This window comes from Bombus pyrosoma, linkage group LG8 (genome assembly GCF_014825855.1).
Source record: "Bombus pyrosoma isolate SC7728 linkage group LG8, ASM1482585v1, whole genome shotgun sequence".
NCBI lineage: Eukaryota > Metazoa > Arthropoda > Insecta > Hymenoptera > Apidae > Bombus > Bombus pyrosoma.
The window spans coordinates 845,720-868,132 of NC_057777.1; the positions used below are offsets into that span (position 1 = coordinate 845,720).

General features: G+C 35.0%; 2 protein-coding genes across 4 annotated transcripts in view; one reads left to right on the forward strand and one right to left on the reverse strand.

Moving 5' to 3' along the window:
* Nucleotides 1–507, reverse strand: part of LOC122570409 (neutral ceramidase) — a 139,739-nt gene extending 139,232 nt beyond the window's left edge. Inside the window, exon 1 of the mRNA XM_043732683.1 lies at nt 491–507. The gene's annotated coding sequence lies outside the window, so the exon portion shown is untranslated. The remainder of the gene's footprint in view (nt 1–490) is intronic.
* Nucleotides 508–891: 384 nt separating this feature from the next.
* The window catches only part of LOC122570413 (cyclic AMP-responsive element-binding protein 3-like protein 2), a 49,522-nt gene continuing 28,000 nt past the window's right edge, over nt 892–22,413 (forward strand). Inside the window, exons 1-2 of one of the 3 annotated variants that reach the window (XM_043732693.1) lie at nt 892–1,310; nt 6,872–7,097. In XM_043732693.1, coding sequence (XP_043588628.1) covers nt 7,032–7,097 — 66 coding nt within the window. In that variant the 5' untranslated portion in view covers nt 892–1,310; nt 6,872–7,031. Of the gene's footprint in view, nt 1,311–6,871; nt 7,098–20,135; nt 20,163–22,413 lie in introns of those variants that run through there. The other 2 variants (XM_043732694.1, XM_043732696.1) reach the window with 2 other exon arrangements.

A 22,413-nucleotide genomic window follows, 5' to 3' on the forward strand; every position in this document is an offset into this window, starting at 1 on the left:
TACTATTTTCATTAACCTAAATTAGATACACATGAATTTATTATTATATATATATAAATTCATTTTGTTTTTATAAAAATATTTTCTTAAATTCATAGTTTCAATTTGAGTATTTAGACATTGAACGGAAACCTAAATTTTGTTTGTTGCACTTAGTATATTTTGGTGTACTGCAACATTTGAATTTTTAAATGTTCCCGCCATGTGCGTGAACATCACATTGGGATCCATGTTGAAGTCGATACCAGCGTGGATACGAGTATTTTTACAACATGAATTGCGATCAGTAACTACATTTTAAATAGAATTTTAATAATACACCGCTAAACAGGTTCCCGATAACAAACATTAACCGGAAAATTAAGCATTGTTTATTAGGTTAATATGATCAGATACTTCATTACCCGTGTCTTAACTTTTCGCAATGTTACATTACATATCACAATACTCGAGCCTCGTTAATCTTAAAGATATAAAACAGTATACTTACAGTTACTGGAATAAGCTCGAACTATCCCTCTTCTGTCGTAATTCTATAAAAATAAGGTCCAGTATTGTCCAAGGAGATCTTATCCGCCATTCCATCAATCCACCCCTTTCCAAAAATTTTCGTCCATTAGTCACTTCCTAAACACTCAACACTCCACATAATTTTCCACTGCCGAATAAATCGTCTCGAGCCTAACCCAAACCACACTGCACACGCAAAACACAATTATCAAATATTATCGCGACGCATGTAAGCCGGTGGAACCCGATTTCAAACTACTGGCCGCCATGACGGAGCGGGAAAAGGAACGGTTGCGCGCGCATCGTTCTCTGCGCGACGTACTACGGGAGTTCAGTACGCTGCTAACAGGTGGTCCGCGTTGATTGGTTAACCAACAGAACCAACGAGGGTTTGGCCGGGCAGCACGTGCGACCGATCGCGCATTTACGCGGAGAACGTGAACGCGCGTGTATCGTTCCGTCTTTGGTTTATACGGAAGTCGACTTTACCGATCGAAGGTCAGGTCATCCGTGTTTGGCGGCGAGCTTACGGCGAAGAGCTTGCTTTCGTGTAACCTATTGGTGGCCCGATACGTTCATAGGTGTACGGGTGTTGGCTATCGATCCCGCTGTCCCGATTTCCTGCATGTTCATTGGCGCCTTGGTTGCGAACAGTGCATCGTATGGTACAGTGCGGGTTCCGTTCGATCAGTGCTGTGGCCTTTCTGTTACGCTCAAGATATTTGTGTAATTTTACTCGTTCCATCGGGGTGATTTTTCCTTGTACCAACGGGAATTCGCGGTTCTGCAGCTTTTCTTCGGTAAGTATTAGCTCGTATGTTATATATCTTCCGCAAATGGATTGTTTATCGTGATACAAATATACTTGTAATCGAGTGCACGTGTACGCGCGTGCAACTCGGTCACATTGAGCCGGTACTTCGTTCCATCTGGTGCATTTCGATTGCATCGAGTGGGTGTATTAGTAGGCGAAGGGGTAATCCTCTTGATGATTTGTGTAGAAATTACTCACAACTAGGGACGATTGTACTATTTTCGTCGAATTTGTTTGTGTATCACTCTGAACAACCACTTGTCGCGCCAATCCAGCTGTAACTCTATCTTCATTTAGTACTTTCGTATTTATTTTTCCAATTGCGTTCTATTTATGGCACTACCTGAACAGAGTTTATGTATGTTAACATATAGACAATTTATCGATTTTAGAATATATTGTTGTAAGATCAATCGAAGAGATTTGTTCATTTTACTTAGTGATGCATATATCGCGTTCGTTTTGTGCCGATATGATGTATGTTTAGATAGATTTTTAACATTTGCAACAATATAGTTCAGAATAAAATATGATGCTGATAGTCATTTTTTATTGAAATTACAGAAGAAACGTATGTATGTCTTGTTCAATTTATCTTTTGTTATTTGTTGTTAATTATTTTCAAAAACAAACATAACCTTATTTGAATCTCTTCAGTGATTAAAAAAAGGATATAATTGATACGTTTGCCAATTTCGTGCTGTCAGATTATAAAATCTCTGCTTTAAACATCACCGTACTTCGATCGAATATTAAATTTTAGAACATAGTTTTATTTTCATGCATTTTGTGAAAGTTATTACGATCGTTATTTTATTGTTTGGGCGTTGTGTGTTTTATGTGTGCTTGAGTTAAAAAGTATTATTGCCAATTCGCACGGTCGGCAATGTGTTAATGTCTTTGAAATATTTTCTCATGTTAAGGACGGTTATAATGGAAATAGAGTTCACGAGAGGATAGAGAGTGCGACATGGTGGTGTTTAATGGGAATGTGAAACTAAACGTTAATGATAATACCGGGTGCGTTATGTGGAAGCTGAATGCGGGTAGGAGGAGCGCGTTTGATTCGGTTTAAAAGCATTGTATCGCGTTGAAGGGCGGTTCACACAACCGGCATTGCGTTAACGTTGATAAAACAGTTGCCGATGCTTTTTTCGGAACGTTATCTCGTATGTTGCTCAAATATTTGTATACAAAGAAGAGGCAGTCGAATCTCTCACGTATATGCCAATCTGTTTTGCAATATCGTAAAACGAAACGTGACAATTTCATCGTGATACAAATTCTACTTCGAGCATGACCTTTCCATCAGACGAGAGTAGCAGACGGATAGCTATTAAACGTTAATAAACCTCCTATAACATCGTATGAATTGATAGTTACGTATGTATTATATACATATACCTTTTAACCCTCTAGATACATATATACTTTCATTTGTCAATTTTACACATATGTATACATACTATGTAATTTTTTTAATCGTCTACTTACATACGCCAACGTATCAATAGTATTAAAACATCTGTTGATATTTATTACAAATTGAGTACTATTTATTGCTTTCGTTTCTCAGTTATTTGTAAAAGACTAAATAAAATCAAGTTTCTAAGAGTTTGTCAATAAAAATAGTAATAGGTAGTGCTCTGAACGTTTGTAGGATTATCAGCTTTTGACAGAAAAAATTGCTAGCTATTAACAAACATAAAGATTAGTTAGAAAATTATGAAAATTACCAAATGTACAACTTCGAGCGGCTAAGTTTAATTCTCGAAACTTTGTTATCATTTCAATTAACTATCGTGTAAATTGGAGTAGAAAAATTGTATGAACTTTCTGTTAGAAGAAGATCAATAACATTCAAAAATGTATAATCTTTATTAAATGTTTCGAATCGTTTCAATCTCTAAAGAAATGAGGATTTTATGTTTGCCTCGTAGTTATAAAAACGCGAGTGAAAAATTTAACGACATCGTATTTCGTTCAAACGATAATCAAAGGTGTATCTATCATACTCCACGCTCGTGTTCCGGAAAAAATGTTACCGCTCGTTATCTCGATCCTGCTATCGATCAAAGATACGTACATATGTACATAACACGTAAGTACCTGTTCAATAAATTATTTTCGTTAAAATAATTAAAAGGTACATAGCAAAAACCACTTTTGTCCATGTTTGCCTTTTTTTTACAGGAGTAAAATAATGCATGTTAAATATTTTAAATAAAATAATCATCGTATCGCGGTAACTGCTAAAGTTCAACTCTTTGGTTCCTTTTCTTTTAGAGAGATACTAATTATCAATAATGCGAATGAAAAGCTATGATGGTCGAAAGTAACAAAAAAATGTTTTCATAGCCAATAATATTCGTAACGTAAATTAATTATAACATATGAATTCTTGTACTGTAACTCTTTTTTGTATAAACAGTTACGATTTCAGTGTTGCGTATTAACGATTCCACTATGTTGTGATTACTAGGGTGGATCAAATAATCCACTATATGAAAAAACCGAAATTTGGACTGTTCTAGTTACGAGCCATCACTCGATTCATTTTCACATTAAAGTTTCGCGAACCTGTTTTTATGTTCAATTGTGTTTCCTTGAAATATACCGGTTCTCTTTGATATCGGTGATAGTGTGGAACTCTTCCCAGTTGAGTAAAAGGTCGGACGCGATTAACACGAGGCTGATGATTGGTTTTTAATTTATTGGCGGGACAGAGATAAAGTAAGGCGGATCAGTTGAACGATCGAGGAAGAGTCCAACATACATACCGTTTAAAAGTTTGTTGTACGATCGTTTTTTTAACGCACATTTAGCAACGTGTGCTCAGGAAGAACAACAGACCTCGCTAATGTACCCGCAGCTGCTGATAATTGTCGGAATTGTGTAAACATAGCGCGCTATGCCACAACGAGCACTCGTTGGGCGTTTACCGTTCGGAAATTTTGTTTCATTTCCTGGAAACTCTTCCACCTCGTGAAATCTGGATCGTTGTCGATAGTGTAATTTTCAGTGTAATTGTTTTCATGGCTTCTTCTTTCCTCTGTCGTGTCGTTTGTTTTGTTAAATTACAGATAATTTATTTTTTACATTTTTATATTCATAATGAATATATATATTTTATAGATGACATCAATAAAATTTCAATGAAATAGTTAATTGAGAATATGCAGGATGATACTTTTAATTCGTATGATACTTTAAAATCCTAGTATTATTGACGCACTTTTATCGTATTTGCATCGCTATACTATGAAACTTTTATGCGAAAGAAAACCGATTAGCGTTAACTAAAATTGAAAATGATCGTTCAACAGGATTTTGAGTAACAGTACTCTGTGTAGAATATGAGTCAAAGAAATTACAATGGGAACCCCATGGAAATTTCCTTCCTTCTTTCTTTTACAACCATGACCGTAATTCCTTTCGTTCTCATGATTTTTTTACTCACGAGAACGATATACTTAACTCGATACTTAACCCTGTTAACGACTGCAATTACGAATTTGTAATGTGATAACCGGCAATTAGTATCACGAAGGCTAGAAGGACTATACCTAAACTTATGCTTTTTTTCATGCTATGTAATAACGACGGATTTGTCATGTTTTAAATCTAAAATCTATACTTTCCTAATTGTATGTCGTTAAACCATCATAAAATTCATTTCTTATGCAGGTAACACGGATTTGTTGATGTTAATAATATTTATATAAGATAGGATTATGTGAATCATGTAAGCTTTATACGTGCAATCGTCTATTTCGTATGTAGAGGTTTAAAAAATCGAAATCAAAATTTCGAAATAAATATATAAATGAAGCTTCCACGAGTCTCTTTCAGATACTCTTTTGTCTTTGACGAAATTCTCCATTGTTTTCCAAGCGAACGCATCGCAGTTCATTTCGCAACGCGTTCGATTCTCCTTCCCTGCGCGAGAACACTATACATATATACATATGTACTTAGCTCATACAGACAGGTCCATTGATCTCGTTACAGTATACAAGCTCTGGTACAGTCGTTGCATCGTGTTGCACTGATAGAATAATAGAATATATTAAATACCAAATCGTGTTCGCAAACGCTACGATTCACATTCAACCGATTTGCACTTCTCCATGTCATAGAGACACGAGTGAAAACAATAATTCGTTCAATTTCTCCGATTTTTCTCCTACGTCGTTATAATAATATAATTATTTCTGCTCGAATTTATAATATACGCAACTGCTGACGAAAATATTCGAACATTTGCAGAAACATTTTACGAATATATTATGTATTATACGAAACATTTTGACACTTCATTACGAAACGAAATTCAATGAAATATCAAATTTCGAGTGCAAGTTTTCTATGCTAAGTGTTCAAATATTTTTCTCAGCCACTATAATTATTTCGAAACTGTTTGCTAGCGTAGAAATTCTTCGCGTCGTCATTGACCTATATAAAGGTAAAGGAAAAAAGAGGAAAACGTAGAAATAAAATTAACGACCGTTCGAAATTACTAATGGTACTCGCCATACTTAATTGGGATTGAATATAGTTCGATCATTCTATATTGACTATGCGGAAGACAAGATAACGTCAATCACAGAAACGTGCTTATAAATAGACTGCGAATGCTTGTGCATTTATGGGAAATCTAATAATGCAAAACTGTAAAATAATTTTTCAAATGAGAAATGCAGCAGTCCCATTTTCAATAGAATTCTATATTCGTATCGGTTCCAGCAATATTGGAGAAATTATTTAAGATGTATCATCGAATTAGTTTCGGAAAGATTTAATGGTTTACTACATCATAATAGTATTTTAAAGTTATAAAATATTTGATTATTTAATTATTTTTATTATTATATAATAATAATTATTATCTATATATTTATCTCATCAACTTGAGGTAACCGTCTATCATAGTCTTTCCATTAGTCTAAAAGAATCTGAGTTTAGAAATCAGACAGTTTAGAAATCAAAAGTCAAACAATCCGAAGATAAAGAGTTTCTCATGTGATAGAACAGACCGTACAAGAAGTGAGAATTCCGAAATGTTCACTTTCCTACTGCTTCGCGTTACAATATTCTCTACAGCAGGACTTGGACTATCTGAATCCTGCGCAGGATAATCAATTTATATAGAGCGTCTCGGTAATCGTGTGAACAATTGGCAAGGCTGTGACTTTATATAAGAGGAAGGTATACGTAAAAGAATAAATATAGGATAATCGTTTCCGAGAAAATTCTTATCAAAAAAGAATGCCTAAGACAAATAAAAAGTTCTACCCAATAAAATAAACAATTCTTATTCTACATTTTTTTACTTATTCTTTCACGTGGAATCGTTTCCTCGATAATTGTGTGTCGCGATCGTTGAAACGTTCTATATAAGAAATTCATTTTCTCCAATTAAAGATAGTAGTTCAATTAAACTATCTAATTAAATGATATCTGATCAAAAGCGACATAAAGTATCTAAATATTTTTGAATACTACTGTACGCCGATCTTTCAACCTTCTCGAACGTTTTGCCTTCAGAAAGTGTCGGTCTGCCGATATCCTTGGAAGACAATGAATCCTCGAGGAGAGATCGTGTCCGTATTCTTCTGATATTCTTTATCCTCCATGGGCAGACTATACGGCAATTCATTGACTGGCAACGGCACGACACTAGGAACGATCGAGCGAGCTTAGGATCATGGAATTCTACGACGTGGGAAGCAGCGATCTCAGGGAACTGTGGGAGTCCTATCTCTCCGAACCGGTAAGTACATCGTCGTTTATTTTGCCTCATTTTCTCTCTATTGCTTCTGATTGTTATTCATAATTTGCGTGTGTAACGTGTATACAATTTATACACAGGTACCTAACCATCTTATTGAGCGAAAATCTGTACCGTATTATACGCAGAGTAAATTATACGCCATTAAAACATTATTTGATGAATACCAACAAAATAATAGATACAATGACATATTTCACTTTTAATATATTTGTGTAACAGAGGCTCGAATGCAGGAGGTTGTGCTGTATCGAAGATGAAAGAAAATTCGTATAAACTTTAAAATTAGCCAATTTTCGTCTTTACTGCCATATACAAAAATGTCCTGATTTTCTTTCATTTGATAACAGGGCAGCCCTCGTGTCTGATATTTCTTCGACAATAAATCGTATATCACAATTAGGCTTAGGAGATCGTTCTCCTGCTAAGTTCGCTTTATCGTACATCGAAGTTTCCCTTTAATTTTCCGACATTGTTCTACCAAAAATCGTTGTACTTCTCGTACGAAAACCGTGTTTGCAAAATATGTGTGCCAGTAACGTTACCTGCACTCACACGAGGATGGACACAGTCTATTTCTCTCACGCGTTGAATCCTCGCGATACGAGAAAGTTTTCGATAGGTAAACGAACGAGAGGAAACGAGTATTGAAGAAAAATAGGTAAGACGCGTGTTTCGTATTTCTGCTTCCTGCTTCTGCTGACAGATTGCATTGCCAAAGCTTGTTAACGTGTAATTAGTTTGCCGCGGTTCCTGTAGATGAACAATAGAGATTGAATCGAGGTATTTCACTTCTTACGTTTTCTGGAGGCGGTCGCAAGTATCTTTGGTATTGATTCGTTGGGCGTAATGGACGTTTTAGAGGAGGAAGTCGTCGGGGTTAGGTTATTCGTGGCAAAGTATGTTGGTTAATTTCAATTGAGGAAATTAAAGTGGATGATATTGACTCTTTGCGATGGTTATTTGAACGTCCAGTTATTTTGTATTAGGTAAAGATTGCGAATTTCTTAATTCTTTAATTTACTTCTCAAAACTTGAGATTCTTTAGTATTAAAATTTTCAAACTCGCTAATTTCGCAATTTAAAAATTGTAGGATTTTAGAATTAAAAAGTTTTGAAATATAAGAATATTGGAACATTGGAATTTATGAATACTGAAATTCTGAAATATTGCAACCTGAAAATTTTGATGCCTTCGATCAAATTTTGTGAAATCGCGAAAGTTTTAATTCTGTGATCTTCGAATTATTAAAATTCTCAACTTTTTGAATTTGCGGCTCTTCAAACTTTTAAATTGTTTTCCGATATTAGACGCTTCTTAAATAAACCTGACATTTAAAGCCCTGTAAATCGTTTAAGACCCGTCCAATAAGCGTTTTAATATTATGTTTCAACTCGGCAACTGTTTAACTTCTTAATTAATTTATGCCGGCTATTTTTACCTTCAAGAGTGGAACTTACGTAATTGTAATGAAATATCTCGTCGTAATTATTTTACGAAACTCAAGTTTCCACGGAGGAAAAGAAGAGCTGTTTCGTTACGGTTCGTTTACTCTTCATACACATGATGATAAAAATATTTTTAAATCTACATCGAGTATTCGTTTTATAATATCGTCCAACGAGAAATGTTTAATGTTGGAGTGTAAAAGGCTGCACATATTAGTGTCAGTTTATTCACCTGTATAAACAGCTTGTCGCACCTTACGCTCCCACATTTGCATTTTTCAGTGCTGGAGGAAGCGAAAGAATTACATTTCGATTACGCCATTAAACGTTTTTATCGTTATTTTAAAAATTTATAATTGTATAAACTGTCGATATTTTTTTAGAAAATTATAACTTACGTATAGATTTCAGCAAAGGAGTTTCAATTCCAGGTAGATCGAACATTGAACATTGAACGTTGATCTACTTAAAAAAAGAGTTTGCGACAGTAGAATGTTCGAAAGACGCTGGAATTTATGCTACAAGTTTACCACACTATCGATTCATATTTATCACGAACAAGCGCTATAAAAGTAAAATGTTAATCGAAAATAAAGAATTGGATGTTATATGGACAAGAGCAATTTGCAACACAAAACGATTGACAGAAATTTATTTACGTCATAAATTTAAAGCCTCATTCATAATTGCCACCATTGCTAATTTCCAAATCCATTCAGAAAATATTTCAAAATCGAGGGAATTAAATCAGGGAACGTGCGATAATCGTCGAGTTAATATTTACACGAACGTTTATTTGTCCAATACAATACATCCCGATTCGCATGGTTGCGTCATTTGCATCGTGTTTACAGCTATATTAGTCACTGACCGCCTTCTCGACGCCTCTTCTTCCCTCACCGACCAATTATATTATCGTTTGCTAATTACTCTTTGACAAGATCCGATGAAATTTACCTTCTTATCGAATATTCATCACATAATTTCCTTTCCACTTGACCTGGTGCCTCCTTACTACCAACCTTCCTTAACGATCATGCTCCTTCGAGCATGGAATCTTTATTAACGACGTGGTTATGCGTGAATTTGCTATCGCGTCGTCGAATTTTCGTCTCCCCCTTCCCCAACCCCCCAACATTCTTATAACGAGTAAATGATTTTTAATTTGTCAACCCATCAAGAACCAAGCTACACTTTATCATAATCTCACACGGTAGTTACGAGAAGTATTTGATTATTATTGCTATTCGTTATTGCGTGTATGTACAGTGTATATATTGATCAATTAGCAGCTTCAAGTATATTAAATTTCGTATTATTTAAGAGTACCCTCGCATGACTACAAAAATTTAATTCTATGAAAATGAAATGTACATAGAATGCGATCGAAGGACATTTCATTCGGAAGAAGGCAAAGTGAAAATACTTTCTGTGGTCAATGCTAATGCAAGTGTACATTTTTCAGAGATTATAAAAATATTGAAACGATCGATTGTCCATTGTATCAGTAGGTCTGTATTCTCAGTGGGACGATGTTTAACACTTATCGTATGTTTAAAATCAGCTATTCGCGCTGTATACTAATTTTTCATCAAATATGTACATTTGCAGTAAACGTTTTCCAATACACGTACTTCTGCGTACAATACACTTTTAGATCGAATTGAAATTTTACGAATATAATCGCGATAGTCCTGTCTCATGCAGCGCTAATGAAATTTCAAAATGTTTTATGTAACACGCTTACACTCGACAGTCGAGTATATACGTGACATACGTGACTATTTTTATAGTAAGTGTTGAAATACTTGCACGAGTTGCTATAAGAAATATTTGTACCAGAGTTAATATTTTTCATATTATACAGGCTCAAAGAAAAACAAATTCGTTATATATTCTTTTTTTTTTATTGGAAGATAAACAAGAATTTACGTATTCGTATATTACGTTATATTGAATAGCCAAAGTGTGTCACATTGTTATCTGGAATTATATTTCTTTCCATTTTTAACGAGTAAAAGATTTTTTAGTACTAAGACCTTTGGTTTGATTACGAGCGATTACGAAGATACTGTCAGTGTGGTGCACTGTACGTAACCGTGCACCGTCTACGTGTTCTCTCTGACGGAAGAGACAAAGATTTGCCTTTTGTCCTTCGTTACGTAATAAAGAAAAATCGCGATAACGTTAGGTGAAACGATGGAACAAAATGTCGTAAAAAATGTCTGTAAAAATAACCGGTCGTGTCTGCGAATTTTGGATCGCTGGGTTAACGAGTGTCTGTTTTTACATAGATTCTCATAAAATGATATGTACATAGTTGGTTGGAAGAACGGGTTTTGAATCGTTCTAACGGAAGTTTAGAGGCATATAGTAGCTATTAAAAGCAATAAAAAATGTTTAATTACTACTACCGAAGAAGATATACAGTAGCAGGTATATATTTAGTGAATTTTATTATGATTATTATTATTATTATCTTCTCTTTTTCCCTAGAATATACGGTTTACAGGATTTATATATAAATACGATAATATATGGTTTTCAGGTCTTTTTGTAGCTTAAAGTATTCCAAACGTAGGAAAGCCACTCTGTTTGTAATTATTACTGGAGATAAAAACTTGAAAGCAAAACCAAATCGAGAGAATTTGATACAAAGACCTTATCTTATGTATTTAAATTCCCGCCATTGGAAGTACTTTATTTTGTCTAAACGTTGTCTTCTGCGTGTTAATGCAAGGCATAGCAAGCGAACGTAAATTGATTTAATATAGGTCAGGAATCTTTTCCCTGTTATTTGTATAAAAACTTGTCCCGGAAATTAATGCGTGGACCTGTCATAACGATCAAGTCGGATCAAGAACGTTTATTGGAGTTACTCGATGCGAAGCCACCTCCGGCTATTCCAACTAAAATTTGGCCGCATTTGTTGTATTTTGAGATAAGTTTGGTACATAAAGTACGAGTTACATTGGAATTATCTGTGAATTAAATTTCGCCGACAGACCATTCTCAGTTTTTTCGTCTCGTCTTTTCCTTTGTTACGCGGAACAACAGACGCAGGTTTTTCCTGCGGTGGTCACCGTTAAGTTTAACGACTCGGTTCGCTGGAAAGCGTAGTAGTATACGCCTCTACAGTACCGTCTGAGAGATGACGTAATTGAGTAAAAGGGGATTGACCCCCTCCCCCAAATATGACGAGCCATCGCGGAGGCACAGATTGCCTTTCAATTTCTATTACGGACAGAGATTTGTTAGGAAGAAGGTTTGGTTGGCAACCGAGCCGATACGAAACTTTCCGCCTTGACCATATGCGCGTTTATTTCTTGCAACCACTTTTTATGTCTGCGTTTGTCTTTTTTATACACTGCGACATTCAAGGTGAGATTCTGGCACTGCATGTAGGAAAATTGTTAGGTGAAGTTGATCTCATGAATGTATCTTTAAATATCGTTGATCATTGATATTATTAAATATTATTGTTCGTTGTCATTATATTTTATTCTTAATATTATATAAAAATGCGTTAAGCGTGTGAGGAATATAAGTTAGTAGTGCATATTATAATTGTGTTTTTCTTTCACCGACTAATGCATTTGAATTTCAAACGCAATCTAATAGTACTACCTTCCTCCTATTTGAATTTCGTAGAATCATTCTGTTTGTGGAATTCATTTCGCTTGAATATTGCAAAAACTTACTTATAAATTCTAATGTTTTGAACGACGACCGAAGCAAGAATCTGCTACTTTCTTTTCTACATCATCGTCCTTAAGACATAATAGTGGCACGTATTCTTTCTTAATATGATACACCCAAAGAGCCGCATAGCATTGCACGAAAGGCGTGAAAGGAAAATCATTATTCCAAGTTGAGAACCGTGACTAATTTATCGCCACATCGTCGGTCTTTGTATCTAGCACAGATGGTCCTTTTAGAAAAAAAAAAAAAAAATAATAGTCAACTATATGACTAGTGGAATTCTCCTTGGAACTCTTGACAAGCGTGAGGATTCGAAGAATTTTTTCTGGAATAAATCAGCCTCGTTGGTCGGGATCTTCCTCCTAACGTGTCGGCGATTTGTTATGTCTGCACGGGATCAAAGATTGTTTCTTTGATTTCTCCCAATTACAGTGTCGTTTTCTGACATCGCTATTTTTAACGCGATCGTTGTGCAAGCGGCTGGTCCGTGACGATTTAAAACGATGTGGGACGTATCACATGTACTAAATTGCGGTAAAACTAGGGTACGAGTCGCCAAGGACTCGGATCGTACGGCCTGAAGCAATGGCGGCAACAAAATCGCCTCGAAAGTCGTGCTCCAGTTCAACGTCGTACACTTCTGATGTTCACTTCCACCCTGATATAAAATTTAAAGCACCGTTGGGACTGAACTAAGTCTCGACTAGCCTGAAAGAAATGTTTAAAAAGCAAAGTTGAGACCTCGTTCGAGGAACCACGTTGGTTGGAACCATAGTTGATCTTAACTATCTTCTGTATTCGCAAGATTCTCAAATTTACTGCGAGGAAAATTTCTTGCTCTAAGCAGTTTATAAAATATACGCACTGACTGAGAAAAATAATCGAACATTTTATATGGAATATTTTTACCAGTTTATGGTTTATTTAGAACGGTGTGAGTTATATAGAAATTGTTTAAATTTTATTACCGTTAACGACTGTTATTAACGATTGTGGGAATGTGCATAAGAGTTACGAGGCGATTGTCGCAGACATACGTTTATTAAAAAATTAGTATGCGGTATGGGCGATTGCCTTAATCATATAAACAGCGACAGAGAATGTTTCACTAAATATCGAAGCTTATTGGTACAATTGGCGATCGACTGGTTAATTAATATTTTGACCTCTATAAAATGTACGTTTGTTATGATGTAAATATATACGTGGTATAAAAAGAATTAAAAATAATTACTGAAATTGCTTGTGTTTAATGGGTATATTATGGAAATGTATGTTTTCGAATGGTAATAGAAATATTTTGTTTTCGCAACTCGTGTGAAATATGTACCGTCTATCTGTAAATCGATATTTTTTATTAAAACTATAGTGGGGATAATCACGGCGGTTTGGGCAAAAATATATCGGAGAGGCAAATAATAATTCCAGTTAAAAATGTTTACACCTATTCATGAGATCAACGTGTTCCAATTTTTCTTTGCGTAGCTTTTAAGAAACGATCGTTGGACGATAAGCTTTAAAGAAGGAAATACGTAGAAGTAGGTATTTCTCACATTCTGATAGAATGCTCATTGTGATGATTAACGGTGCAACTCTATAAATATTGCAAAGAATATATTCTGTAGAATATAATAGTTTAGATTCGTTAACGGTCAATGATATGCGGTATGTAACAAAGTAAAATGCTTTTGTTTCCATTTTTACAAATATTTACTATCGTGTTATTATTATATTAGTAAAACTACAGATCTATGAAAACATTGATCGTTAAGAAAAATCGTTTAGTAAAACTCTTTGACAAGATATTAAATATTCAGTATCTGTGTTAAATGCTAAATAATATAAATATAATAAAAGTTTGGCCAAATCATTTTTATTAGCCATTTGTTTTCATAGATTTGTGATTTTATTCACGTAAATCGAAGCGATTTCGATTTCATACGTTTTTACCAGACTTTGAGAACAGTGTCTTCTTCCCTATTCAATGACCGTTGATTAAGTATCTAATCTAATTAGGCCTCGCGATAAGACGAAGTATAACGTCGTGTTAGTGGCAACCACCACTATAGAGCGACGTGGTTGGCTGGTTTTTGGTGCAAAAACCGGAAGCAACCGTGTACCGAGTTCACGAGCGGAAACACGTAGCTGAGAAGGAAGCTACACTCGCGATACCACGAAATCACTCTCTTTCTAACGTTTATATTTCGTGACGATGCCACACGTTCGTGACGATTTATCACGTTTTAAATTGTTTTGTAACACTAACAATAAATGCACTATCAAATTTCAATATCGTTCTCTCGTAAAATGATAAGAAGAAAGAAGACAAGATCGTATCACTGACACGTATAATGTTTATTAATTAATATCGGATAGTAATATCTAATTAGATTCTTTAATACACTCGTCCGAAAAATCCAATGATCACTAAATTGCTAATTTCTTTTTTTCACGAAGTTGTAACATTTCAAACATGGATATCTGTTGGACCATTTAACGATCCTTTAATCTTATGCAGCGTACAATATTTCAGGAGATTGGATTTTCGGACTTTGCTTTGACGATTTAAATGATGTCACGAATTATAATAATTTTCTTGATATGATGTGTCTCCGCGTTTATGTAATATCGTACGTAATAAAATATTAATATAACGTTGATCGATTTCAGGAAATAAATTAATAACGATTAATTTCACGTATAAATCCGAACTGGTATTCTATAAGCGTACGTTTACAAATCAAACTATTTTATTGACAAATTATATAATTCTTAAGAAGTGTATATAAGTCGAAGGGGAAGCGTGAATCATTAAAAAATGCATTTCCTGGTATCGTTCCAGCGATAAAGTTGCACATCCTCCGCTTGTTATCGTTTATTTATTCAGGCCGTGCATAATCCATGTTTTGCCATTAATTCCGTTACGTCGTTATCTGCATGTGTCCATTGGCAAAAAAAAAAAGGGGGAAAAAAAGGAAATGTACGTTTTTGCACGTAGCCTTGATCTTTAGTATACTTTACGAAGTAGCTGTGACTTTGTTAATCGGTCTTCACTGTGACATCTAATATTTCGGAATTTACTAATTGAATTCAGATGAAATTATTAGGAGATAAATCGCAAGTATTAAATTAGCAACTTTACTTTGCTCGTTTTCTTGACTTTCCATGTGCTATTTTATTAAAATTATATCAAGAAAATGATCACTCACGCTTCCTTAATAATTCACCTACAACGAAAAATATTTCTAACCGCTTACGATGTAACCATCAATTTTTACCATTAACGATATGTATCGCTAATTTAGCATTCCCCTATCTAAAATCATCCTTCTCGTTAATGAAATAGGATAGAATTCACAATTCTCGAATAATTGATTCAACTCAAAACGTTTAATGTATACGTAATATACGTAATAATGTACTTTAATCATATTATTATCAAGATATTCCTAACCATTTACGATATCAGCGTGACTTGGAATTTACCGATCCAGAATCATTATTGCCCAAATATATTAACCAGTTGGAATATTGTAATATATTACAGTGGTTATTCTCAAATCATTGTTCTCAGTTTCGTACGCACAAAATCATTTTCCATACATATATTAAATCGTATTTCAATAATAATTCACTTAGCTATAGAAAATACTCAAATCTCATTAACAATATTATCATGCGCTTACTTTAATCTTTAAATTATCTACTGCATACTAAAATATCGTAGATATTCGGAACATTACAACACCGCTCAATCATCATTACTAGACTGCGAATTTTAATGGAAATTCATATTTTCATAAACCTGTAATAATTAAACAAATTGAATTGTACACTATGTACGTAGAAATTTGCATCATCCACTGAATATTATACCAAGTGCTATACCCTGGATGCTTCGTGTTCATATTTTTACACATTACGTACATTTTGTGCGCTTTTACACTTTGAAATTTCCTACGTACGGATAAAAATCCGCGGTCTCATCATTAACAAAATACCTTAGCCATTTACCATACTACCATAACTCGGAGTTTCCTTGAATTTATGAAACCGAGGCTGGAATGGAAAACGGTCCCGGCTCGTTTCGTTGAGAGGTAGCGTGTTCATTCAGCATTCCCGTCGGCCGTACGCGCGTTTTTTACGCAGGTCTCGCTTCCTTGGTCGCTGTCACGCATCAGTACAACCCGTAGGAACAAATTGGAAAGGATGAAGGTTGTTCACGAGGAGTTCACCGTACCGTGGCCTCTAATGTTCGTTGCCTTCTACGATCTAGATGTCGTGGATCGACTTTTTCTCGAAGGTCCGGTATCTTCGTGTTTCCTCCTTTGGAAACAGAAAAAGATAATGCTCCCTTTCGTTTCGTGGATCGTGTTTATTCGTTTTCGCATTCTTGCCGAACTTTTTAGCGACAAATATCGAGTGGAAAGTTTATGCGAATTGGCGTTTTAAAGGGTAAATATTAGGTGGGATGAAAATTGGTTTGTCGAAGCGAAGAAATGGTAATTTTGTGTTTGGAATCGGTAATAGCACGTGGTTTAGGTTTTAGTACGTTTGACGTGTTTCGGAGCGATGGTTTTCCGAATATTTTCGGCATATCGGCGATTCAGTGTGAAATTAAAGCGAGTCTCTGCGTATTAGTGCCAAAAAGTTATAAAAGCGGGAATTTTCATCCTACGAAGCTTGGAAAGGTGGGGAATTTGTAAGTAAACTGTGATAATTTTGGGCCGTGGAAAATGGAAAGTTAGAGTATTTGAAAACGTGAAAAATTAAAGAATTTCACAGATCGAGCACTTGAAAATTCAGATAGAATTGTACGTTTCTACTATACTAACATCTTCTTCGTTTTTTCTGCGGTGAAGGAGTATTACTATATTCCGTCGAGCTAAACATATTCTTTTTTTTTTGCAAAATTGTGTCTGGTATTACATAGGCGATAGTTAACAGTAAACGTTTTTGCAAGGACGTTACGATAGCTGTGTCTGTCTATTTAGATAACTGTTGCTTGCGCTCCACGTTTGCCACTCTTTCGTTTTTTTATAAATAATTTTATAAATAATAACATAATAATAAAAGACACTTTTTAACTCGACACTGTGAGTAGCAAAGTCACTCGGTCGTTCACATTCGATCGAGTGATTTGTTTGATTAATCGATCTATATATTTACATACTAATTTTCATACTGAACGTTTCGATGAAAGTTTCATGGACTTTTTATAACGATCATTTATTAATATCATCGAGGTAAATAGATTTATCACGAGTGAAAAGTGTACGTGCTATTTGTCAGGTAACGTGTTCCGATTCGAAAAGTTTTAGTCGTTCGAGCCTCCATAGATAAGAATTTGAAGAAGTTGGAGCTTTTGTTAAATATTTTCTGAAATTGTGAGATGATAATTCGAAAAACACGAAGCTTAGGAATTTGATAATACGACAATGTCTTCCTTTATATTTTAGCTTTCACATATTAAAGATTCGTTAATGTTCGAAGCAAATACCTCGTCGAAAACTCGTCAGATCGATAATATCCGAACGATTTAGAAGGTAGAATATTCAGTTCACCTTTAAATTGGAAATCTGAAAAGATGAAATCTCTGTTTGTTCTTCGATTTTCCTCCATTTTTCCTTCTATTTTAATTCAATTTATTTTCACATGAAAGCGCGACAACGCTTCCCTTTATCGCGTCTCTCCACGATTTTAAAATACATGGGCGATCTAATTCGATAGAGGCGCTTCCTCTCTTAATAACCACGGTATTTTCCTCTGTTACTCCTTTTTTTATCAGCCATTGTTCGAGCGTTATCGGAGGAAACAGATAAAGCAATCTACGATTGCCGTACTTAGACCAGCTCTCATCGAACGAGTCAAAGGGGTTGTTCCACGTTCCATTGCCTTTAAAAATGTTACAAAATATTCTCCAATTTTCGCACAGTTGCACATACCGAAAATTTATCTCTTTAATACTAAGTAAGCTTTTTATCGCAAAGAGCATAAGGTAAATTAGAATGTTTTTGAGATAAAAATTATTCCGAGAAAGAGCCTAAAGGTTTACGGAGTAAAACGACCTTGGAGAATGAACGATAACCTTACTTTCTCGCTTTTCACCTTGACGTGAAATTACCGCGATAAATGACAAGCTGGATTCCATTAATTTCCACATAGAGAGAAGTGCAAAGAGACGGTAGGATTTCTAAATACGTTCCGTGGCTCCGTGGAATATTTTCGAACCAGTGAATACCGCTTTATTTGATTTCTTAATATAAATGTCGTATATTTTGTAGAGTCGTTGTAGTATCGATCGTTTCGTACAATTGACAGCGTAGACAAAGCGAATTTTTCATAGGAACTTTATAGCATTGTAAGAATTTTATAACTTTATAATATTTTTAGCTTTATAAATTTACAACGTTGCGTTATTATACCTATAACTTTTCTTATCAACTTTTTAGGTGCTCAAGTCAAAGTACCTATATTATATTTGCTACTTACATTTACTAGATATTTTATACACTTTCTACTATATTTGCTAAATTATGGATATTTGCTTGTGTAAATGTTCTTTATTATCGACTTAATAAATATTTTATCAGCTCATAATAAACGTGACGATTGAAATTATATTGTCGACTGATTGAAATTCGATAGGATTTCGAAGAATATTCATAAGCCAGAAGATCAATAAATCGGTATTTCTGAAATTCAGTTATCTAACTTCTGTCTATAGATTCGCATCGTTCTCGTGAAAAGATCGTTATAAAACTGACAGAATGGTTTGTCTTTAGCGATAAACTCGTGTTTTCGACTCGTGGTTTGCATAAACATTATTTTCCCCAGTAATACGAACGAATATGTATAACGGAGAAAAAGTGTGAATTGCATCATGTGTCGAATCCAAGCGCGATTACGATATCGAGAAATCCCACGATTGATATTTTCAGTCTCGTCTAATGCCGAAACGTACCGCGCCACAGTTTTATGATACCGCTACTCTAATCCACGATATAGTCGATACATTATCGTTATCGCGCATCGATATACAGGTATATGTACGTGTATACTTGTGTGTCTGTCGTAAAGGAAAAGGCAGGACGAAGCGATAAAAGCTTGAGAATAATTGTATAAATACGTACGTACTTGTCAGAGAAATTGCAAATTACTATACCGCGTTGGTCAACTATTTTCGTGATATTTTATATCCAGCTTCATCAACGTTAACGTCTTCTTCTAGAATTCGAATGAGATCTTTCGACGTAATTTTGACAGATTGTTTTGCTCTTTTTAGGTAGAGTCAAATTTTTACCAATAAAATAGAACCTAAGCAGAGCTTACTTTCGCTCGCTAAAATTCGATTCTTCGTTCGCAACTTATATTTTTAATTTTCCCGAAAACGAAGCTTCCAACACGATTTTCTTATCCCTGATTTCTTTATTTCTTTATTCTTAAAACTATTCGTAAAAACTAACTCCATTTGCACCATAAATTGCACACCATCCTGTATATAATATTGCCCTCGCAATGTACACTATTTCTTTCTCGCTTATCGCTTTATTTATTGTTATTTATCACCTATTACTGCTATATATAATATATTTAGTTCGTGTTACATTCTTTCGACTAATTCTCGATTCCAAAGTTTCCATAAATAATTCATCGTCGCGAACATCAAACTGAAGCCACTCTTACGATTTTGCACGTAGATTACTGATTTATATGAATAATTCGCAGGCCAATTGGCTGATAAGACCACTGAAATCGTAGTTACGAGCTATTGACACCTTTCAAGCGGAATTTCGAGGCAAGCGTTAACGGAGAGGAAAATGGAAAAGTCGAGCAGTGTGGACGCGACGGAAAGACCACCTGCGATAAAAACCTTATCAGCGCATGTACATACGAGTGCGTAATTTTTGCGTTCGTTTTATCGCGCCTCGTATACATGCAAACTGTTCGTTTCTCTTCTTTCTTTTTTCGTCACGCGACCGATAAACATGCGCCTCCACACTTAAAAAGGCAAACACGAAACACCGGGTAGAAAACACCGTTTAACCTGTTTCATTCTTTTCTTTGGTTTGCAGCGTTTGAAAAAGTAGTTTGCTTCGAGAGGATAATTGTCGGCATGATTGATGCTCTTTTTCGATTTTTATGTCGTTTCGAGATCATTGCCATTTGATTGGAAAAAGGTCTCCTCGTGTGTCAGCGCGATATTTAAAAAAAAAAGACAATAATGTTTTGTGTATCTTATTTTTTATGTTACATATCTTAAGTTTGTATCAATTGATTAATAATTGAAATGCAGAAAACGTACGCTGTATTAGAAAAATGCAGTGCGGAAATTATTCTTGTAATACGCGTGATTGTTATACGTATTTTCTTAAAGTTAATTCATTCGAAGGCTAAACGATGATTCATAAACGATACATGAACATTTCCCAGTCTCTCGAATTTTCCTATCGATGAAAGATTTGATATTGGGAAAGCAACGATTATATCGAAAGAACGATAAAAGCCTGGTATTTCGTATCTTTAGAAAGTGTCCACGAACGTAGAAGATAATACAATTTATTACGAAGGATCACAATATAATCTTTATCTTATACACGCGTAATTGTATTTAACATATTTTAACCACCCATAACATGCAGTTTATTTTCCACCGCAATAAATATCAATCATAAACTAGCAGCGAGCGTGATAATGGCAATTAATAAGAGTGCAGTTTAACGAAGATTTGCCAGATCCCAACGCGAAGCGCATAATTAAACGTGAATTTCCTGGTTTAGCGAATAACAAAATATTAACGCATTATGGCGCTGTTTAAAAGAGTGATTTGCGAAACTTGCGTTATTCTACGAATAGAATGTTCAAACACGCTACATACATCTATGTCTGTGTTTTACAAATATGGTAGAAAAGTGAAGTTTATAATGATCAATAATAGAAATAAGCAGAAATGGGCGAAAGGTTAATATTATAATAAAAGTGAATATAAGTGGTACTTAACTACGATACTTAAATATAAACGAACAAAAGTAAGTTAACGAAGCATTGAAATTTCCTGACGAAACTGGCGAGATTGCCTCTCGCTGTAAAATTATTCGCAATTTTCGATATTAGAGGTTTGGAATAGAGGTCTCGCGATAAATCGTGAACTGTTGCTCGCGATAGTTTCTTAAATCCGTCCTGCTCTATCTAAGCAACGAAAGGCACGAATGCGTTTTCAGATAATTTTTACAGCGTGTAACTATCGCTTATCGCTCGTCGCACGCTTAAACATAAATAATTTCGCTGGATTCGTTCCGAAGCTCTACGGTCCGTTTTATTTTAGCACTATCAACTCTACACACCGACCGAATGCTAGTAGAATGTCATTTATTTTCGTCATTGATAACGTCTTTCAACTGTTTGGCATTCTTTGCCCTATTTCCGAGTCTCTCTGTATTATTTGCTAGTGAAAATTTCGAAATATTTTTCACGATATAGGAAATTCCAAAGAAGTCAGACTAGATTCCCTTCGTTAAGGTTTTAGTATAAATTTGGAGTCGTATTGGGTAAAATTCTGCTGCTAGATCGACCAATTATATCTAGCTGATTCGAGAGAAAATGCAAAATAAATTCTTTAACTTTGCCATACAAATTTAGAATTCTAGTAACATTTTGCAATTAGATTCAATGTCTTTCAGATGTTGTTAATTTTCCTTCTGTATTTTTGCTTCCATATAAGCGATTTTTATCACTCGATAATTATAATTGCGTGACTGTCATCGAAATGATATATCGTTTGCTAAAGTGTGTCGATGCGCGCACGAAAATGCCAAACAATTTTTCTAGGACGATTTAGAAACGCTTCGAGGCGTTTTATCGTTGAAAGCGATATTCCTTATGCAGAAAATAGCGATTCCACATTGCGCACGTTCCTTTTCACTTCTCGTCTGTGAATCACGACCAACCTATATATATGTCGGAGATGAAAGAACACCGGAGCCTTCCTTGAGAACTTGGGGAGAATCCCGTAATATTGTAATCCGGATTTCACCATAGCCATAATTAAATAATTGTCATTCAATCCGATCGTGTTTATTTGAGATTTGTAACAGTGAGCTTGGGCCCGAGGCGACAATCAGTCGCCAACGTAGCCGCGGTCAAGGGA